Source organism: Cibotium barometz, chromosome 35, assembly GCF_041138505.1.
Source record: "Cibotium barometz isolate CiBa-2024 chromosome 35, ASM4113850v1, whole genome shotgun sequence".
In the NCBI taxonomy this organism is placed as follows: domain Eukaryota; kingdom Viridiplantae; phylum Streptophyta; class Polypodiopsida; order Cyatheales; family Cibotiaceae; genus Cibotium; species Cibotium barometz.
Window position 1 is genome coordinate 10,068,097 of NC_141080.1, and position 7,305 is coordinate 10,075,401.

General features: G+C 43.0%; 1 protein-coding gene across 1 annotated transcript; it reads left to right on the forward strand.

The window, feature by feature from the left end:
• The first annotated feature begins 848 nt into the window (after positions 1-848).
• LOC147618133 (U-box domain-containing protein 25-like) lies at positions 849-3,048 on the forward strand. Its single transcript, XM_086774562.1, has one exon. The coding sequence runs from the start codon at positions 1,202-1,204 to the stop codon at positions 2,462-2,464; it is 1,263 nt and encodes a 420-aa protein (XP_086630688.1). The 5' UTR covers positions 849-1,201; the 3' UTR covers positions 2,465-3,048.
• Positions 3,049-7,305: the final 4,257 nt, after the last annotated feature.

Here is a 7,305-nt window from a genome sequence, read left to right on the forward strand (position 1 = left end):
AGGTTCTAACTCGGGGGGGTCACTCACAAAAAAATGTGAATATCACGTGCGTTCAACAGAAGCATAATTTTAATTTATGAAACTTACAGAAATATATTTACATAAGGGTATGATTTAAATTTTTTTCAAAAAAATTTACAGATTCATAAAGAAAAGGGGATATTATATAGATTTAAAAATTCACAAATAAGGGATTTAAAATATAGGCCTTGAACGCACGCGATAGGGATATTTTACATATAGTGACTCCCCCCCAAGGGTTCTAATGATTGATAAATTTGGTGAGAGTAATCGGTAGAACGATATCTTGGAGAGGATCTTAAAATTTTGACGTGCAAAGTAGATATGTTGATACTTTCTTGAGAGGTAGGAAAACCGTAGTTGTTTTCTTGCAAACTTTGCACCTCTTTAATCCTACAAGGATGAGGCATCATAATAGGAAAAGCGATCATTTTTTCCTACAATACAACGCATACTTTTTTGTCGCCATTTACCACCATTGGAAAAAAAACTGATATTGCCGTTTTATCAACAAGCTTTAACAAGGAGAGCCATATTTTAATATATGCTCTAAACAAATGTGCATGTTACGCCAAGCATAGACTTGAGAAACAAAGACCATTGACAACTTCGGGTTAGGTATAGGGCATCCATAGCCAATAATTAAGGGCTCCCCCACCTACCCACCCGCCGAAATAAAGTCTTTGTATGTAAGCTAACATTACTAAATTATGCAAAATAAAGTCGATGAAATTTCAAATAGAGATAGAAAGGTTTTTCAAATTGATAAAGAGAAACTCAGAGAGGTGCGTTTTTAAATTGATAAAGAGAAATTGAGGTAGGTTTTTGGTGGTCGACGAAACGGACAGGTTTGTATTTAATAAAGTAAGTGAAGGGGTTGAAAAACAGTGATAGAAGCAAATAGTAGCCCGCATGCGGATAACACGGGTCAAGGGTTGACGTCTTCGTGGTCTGTGTTTTGACTTAGCCCTCTCCCCAAGTGTACAGAACAATGTTGGAGGAGTCGTCTGTGGCAATTGCGATCTTCGCTCTCCTGTTTGCTTCACAGCAAGCAGATAAGCAATCTCTCTCTCTCTCTCTCTCTCTCTCTCTCTCTCTCTCTCTCGCGCGCGCGCGCGCACACACGCACAAAATCCTATTCCCGTACTGAACTGCCCCTCCAGCCAGAGCAGCTTTTCACATGTCCAAGACTAGTATGCTTGAGGTGCAGGTGTCCGTGCCATCCTATTTCGTCTGCCCCATTTCTCTCGAGCTTATGCGAGACCCCGTCACGTTGAGCTCCGGCCAAACCTTCGACCGCTGCAGCATCGAGAAGTGGCTGGACGACGGACACAGCACTTGCCCGGTAACGCGCCAGCCGATTGACGCGGAGGAGGAGGAGCCCATCCCCAACCACGTGCTGCGTCGCATGATCCAGAGCTGGTGTTTGCAGAATAAGAGCCTAGGCATAGAGAAGGTATTGACCCCCCGGAAGCCCCCCTCTCTGAGGGAGATCCCGCACCTCATCGACCAGATCGGGCAACGTAATGGAGATTCCCTGGATGCGCTGCAGAAATTGAGCCGGCTAGCTCTAGATCGGCCCAGGGCTCGCAAGCACATGGTGCAAGCGGGGGCGTTGCCTCAGTTGGGGAAGTTTCTGTCCAGGTCGACCCAGCTGTCGCACGGCTCTGCTAATAATATGTCTCACATGACTGGGTGCCCAACTCCGAGGACAGTTCTGGGCATGGCTGATGAGACGCTGAGGCTATTGGATCTCTTGACTGAAGCTGCGGGACATGGTGGAACAGCGGAGCCGCCCACCGAAGAGCTCGTCTTGTGCCTGGCCAACGTAGTAGTCCGAGGGAGAGCCGATGCAATTAGGCAAAATGCAGCACTTGTTCTAACCAGGATGGCGCTGTCGGATGGCTTGAAGAGAAAAGTGGGAGCAGTGCAGGGCTTCATGGGCGGGGCTGTGGGGCTGATCAAGGAAGCGGGATCTTCTCCAAGGGCTTCCAAAGCGGGGCTCGCCCTGCTGCTGGAGGTTTGCTCGGCTAGCAGTACGAACCGTGTGTTGGCTACTGAAGCTGGCGCAGCAGAAGCGCTAGCGGAAGTGCTGGCCGGGCGGCCGGACAAGCCCACCATAGAACTGGCCATGAAGGCTCTGGAGGCGCTCTGCCACTGTGCCGAAGGAAGGGCCGCCACATGCAGCCATATGGGCGTGGTTGTGAAGCACATGAGCTCCGTTTCAGAGAGCGCCACCCAGCACGCGGTACACATCGTGTGGCTGGTGCTGAAGTGGGCCCCAGACGACACCAAGGTGAAGATCACGGCGTTGGAGCAAGGCGCGTTGGTGAAGGCCATTGCCGTGGCCCACAGCGCCGCCTCCAATGAAACACGGTTCGCTGCTCGCAAGATCGCCGCCGCCTTAAGCGAGAGCTTGCCCAGCCTCCCGCGGCTAGCGTAGTCCTCATGATCAGCTGCTGCAGGCCTAGTTTACACCCCCCTCCCCTCACGACAATTTCCAAGCTCGAAGAGCCAAGGCTAATTCAATGTAAAGTTTACACTCGGGGTGTAGAGCCAATGTAAAGTTTACACTCGGGGTGTTGGAATTAATGCTCGTGTCCACTATACGAGTGTGAACGCCCATCACGAAGTGATGCAAATGAACGGGTGCTTATACTTGTTATAAATGTAACCAACATCAATCGATATAATCAGAATGGTTTCATCATCTGCACGAGCACGTGTCTCTGCGCCTCCCTCTCCTTGTCCCTCTAGTGTATGTGGCTGTACATGGTATCATTGCCTCTTTCCTGGAGTGCTTGTGGTGCCTGCCTTGCGTGCTTCCGTCTCTAGATAATCAGCCACCCAATGCAGTATCTGTAGTTGCACCAATTTCCTTCTTCCTGCTGGCCTGTGCACCCTCCTGCTCTCTACCTCTTCTTCGTGCTGGCCTCTGTGCCCTCTTGCTCCTATGTTCACTGGTGCACCCTATTTAAAATAAGGCTTATTGAGCCTTATTAATAAAACCATAGTCCCTTCTGAAAAGGAGCCTCTTCTGCCCACATCTTCTCAATTTTTGAAAAAACGCCAACCAACCCATTCATTGCTACCTTTGTAAACCCACCTCTTCGCTACACCTACCTTCGACCCCACACCACCTGTACTTCAGCAGTTTACGTGCACAATTATCTCCATTGTACCATTACTTGTGGGTTTATTATTGTTGTCATTTGCATTTGAATCGCTCACACTTGTGGATCCCCTCCCACTACCGCACACCGTCGCAATATCTACCCCTTGCAGTACGCATGGATTTCCCATTACAATTAATCCCCGAGATAATTCCCATCCTTTACGCCACCTTCATTACAATATATATATATATATATTAATAACACACGCATACACAAAACAACCCCCTTCATTATTATTATTATATTAAAAAAAAGAAACAACTAACAATATTTTTTTTATTTTTTTTTAAAAAATAGATAACTTTAACATAGATAATTTTAATAACATAAATAATTTTAACTTTGATGTTTCTCTGCTTCAGAGGATGATCCAAGGGTGCTCCACTAGTAATAACAATCACTTTTATTTTAATTAAACATAAAATAATAATATTTTCTTTATAATCAATCAAAAATTACTTTTATATTCAGTAACTCACTCACATCACGAACATGCCTAAATATTCACGCTATTCATGAGTGCAAACATGCCTACACTTTCAAGCTATTTGCGTGCAGACACATCATTTTACACAAATATGACAAAAATCTTTTCAAATAATAATAATAATAATAATATTTATTTTAAAAAAATAAACAACACAAATGGGCAGTGTGACCCGCAAAGAGACCCAAAGAGGTCCGTCCTACGATGGACACTAATATAGGGCTCGAGCAAACCAATAACACCCGAAAAGTTAGCCTAAAGAGGCATGGGGTGTTGGCCACACCCACGAGGTATGAAATTAAAACAAAATTATGGGTGATATAATTGTCCACTCTAAGCGCCCAAAGTGGCATGAAACAGCAACCCAAAAAGGGAATTATAAATCCCCAAGAGGGAAACAACTATGCCCAACGAGGCAAGTGAGCCCATTGGAGTGTCTGCATCACCCATGAGGCCTAAATTAAACATTGGTCTTCGACAAGCTAAAAACCATTCAGCCTCTGATGAGCGATGACATTAAAACTTAATTGTACACACACTTGTAAATAACATCACCTCTCATTTGATATTCATTGATCATAAGTACTCATACAACTTTTCTGTTTTGACATGTACCCAATGCAATACTTGGAATTCCACTACTCAACTTGAGGGGGAGAATACGGATGGCAAGTCTGAGAGTGGAAGAACTTGTGTTTCAACATATCGGAACACACGTGTTGTAGTTACTACAAAGCACAATGTCTCAACATCATATTGGAACATGTGTCTTGTGGTTGTCAAGAAGATCAACTTCGACAAAAAGTGTATCGACATCATCACAAAACAAATGTGTTGCGGTTACCAAAGCAGTCATATCATCATCGACATATCATTATTCATTTAACACTCATGATGTAAAGATATATAGCATTACACATGAATTCATAATGCATACAGCACTATATGCATCACATCTCTTCATTCACCCTCATGCAAACATTCGCATTAAGGGGGAGTGTTGGAATTAATGCTCCTCTCCACTATATGAGTGTGAACGCCCATCACGAATTGATGCAAATGAACGGGTGCTTATACTCGTTATAAATGTAACCAACATCAATCGATATAATCAGAACAGTTTCATCATTTGCAGGAGCGCGTGTCTCTGCGCCTTCCTCTCCTTCTCCCTCTCGTGTATGCTGTAGCCATGGCAACACGAGCATGGCTGTAGCCTCATTTCTACACGGGGACAACCCCCCTCATCACAATTTCGCAATAGTCCAAACTCAAGGAGCCAAGGCTAAAGTCAATGTAAAGTTCCATGTCTGATCTTTATACGCTCTTCTACGGCTTGGAAACACAATGGCTACACTGCATACCTATCGAAGCACAACGCTGCACTGCATACCTATTGAAGCACAATGCTTGAGGAAAGACATCTCTCGCTCTCTCTCTCTCTCTCTCTCTCTCTCTCTCTCTCTCTCTCTCTCTCTCTCTCTCTCTCTGTGCTTCCTTGAGGTTCTAAAAGGTGTAAAAAATTCTTTTATACGCACTAGTTCAAGTGTCAAAAGAGTTTATTGGGGCAAACACAGCGCTTGATAAAAAGCTCTATGGGGATATCTATCCAAGGCTCTCTCCCTCTCTCTCACACACACAAGCAATGAGACATTAATTGGATTCTAGCATTGTGGCTTCGTTTATTGGGGCAAACACAGCGCTTGATAAAAAGCTCTATGGGGATATCTATCCAAGGCTCTCTCTCTCTCTCTCTCTCTCTCTCTCTCTCTCTCTCTCTCTCTCTCTCTCTGTGTGTGTGTGTGTGTGTGTGTGTGTGTGTGTGTGTGTGTGCTTCCTTGAGGTTCTAAAAGGTGTAAAAAAATATTTTATACACACTAGTTCAAGTGTCAAAAGAGTTTATTGGGGCAAACACAGCGCTTGATAAAAAGCTCTATGGGGATATCTATCCAAGGCTCTCTCCCTCTCTCTCACACACACAAGCAATGAGACATTAATTGGATTCTGGCATTGTGGCTTCGTTTCAACAACAAAGTTATACCACATTCGTTGGGGCTTAACTACATACATGCGTTCAAGGATATTAGTATTTAAGAAAGCCCTTAGGTAAATTCATCTAAGAACCCCCTTTGGTAAATACATTTATGTAGAAATTCATTTCAAAACCCCCTTTGGTAAATACATTTCGGTAAATCTATCCCAAAAATATGAATTTGAAAACTCCTTCTAGTATTGAACACTCAACTGTGATACACTTGTATATTTTCTCTAGAACCCCACGTGTGCCAGTGTTAGGTGGTGAGTTGTCAAAGGTGAGTTGAGCTATGGAGAGTTTGACAAAGTCTTGAATAACAAAGTTGTAGCAAATTTTGGATTTGGAGCAATGGGTGTGTACAGGCCATTTGTGCCATATTCTCTTCTTAGATTGCCATAAGCATCGACTTTTGCACGTTGAATTTGAAGCCTGAGGCGAAATCGTTGGGACAAGAAGCGTGACATCAAAAATTGTAGAGCTTGTCAAGATCTTTAAATAATAAGGGCTTAACTTCTTTCATATCATCATGGACTAGGAGATATAGCCTCCCGACTCTAGGGATTTTTAAAATAGCTTGATTACTTTCCACACCATTGACATCATGGACTAGGAGTTACATAGCCTCCCGGATAGGGCTACTTTCGACACTTTAAAATAGTAAGGGCTTGATATGACTAGGAGTTAATTGATAGGGAGTGCCTTTTTTTTAATTAATCGTCTTGCTTCACTTTTATCCATTTGTGGATCTTGTGGGAAGACCATTTGCAAGGTAGTGAGAGATGTCTTCGATCCATTCGAGGACAAGGTCCAATTTGAACAAGAGAGCATCTCGAAGATCATCATCTATGACGAGCAGGGGTTCTCCATTAGGTATTCTAGGCAAATGATCGGCATACATGTACATGCTTGGAGCCTTTTCTTACAATGATAGAGAAATCAGATTCCAAGAGATTGAGAAACCAACATGTGATGTGTCCTATCATACATGGCTTGTTGTAATAAGGGAAAGCAAGGCTTGATGATCAAGAAAGAAGACAAAGGTGTTTTCCAGGAGGTAATTTCCATACTTTTTTATAGCATAGATCATGGCAAGACCTTCTCTTTCGATTTGTGCTTGCACTTAGCTTTGTTAAGCTATCGACTAGCAAAACCAATGGGAAAATCCATGTTGTGTTCCCCTAGCATGCATCTAATAGCAAATGGCGAGACATCAATGTGGACATGAAAGACAATGTTGTAACATACCTTCGAGATCAACCAAGTTATGATTAAAGATAATCCTAAGTTTTGGATGCTACAGCTTTTAGTAATGAATTACATCAGGTTTTCAGTAGTAAAGATTCTAAGTGTTAAAATTAAGTGAAAATTCAAGATTGTGTTTTCAACTAGTTAGTATACTCAAAGGAAGCCTTTAAGTGTGTAGATGGACATGCAAATCGAAATTTGATAAAAAAGTAAAACATGACCTATATTTTTGGAGTTGACTTTCATATATACAACTGATTTTGGCAATTTCGCCCGTGCATGTGTTCTGGTCATTTCAAGTATCCACACGACTAGTATCTGATAACTATACACAAAGTTATACA

What these genes read in the sequence shown, in the direction of transcription:
- LOC147618133 (XM_086774562.1), top strand. Translation starts at nt 1,202, where the DNA reads ATGTCCAAGACTAGTATGCTTGAGGTGCAGGTGTCCGTGCCATCCTAT.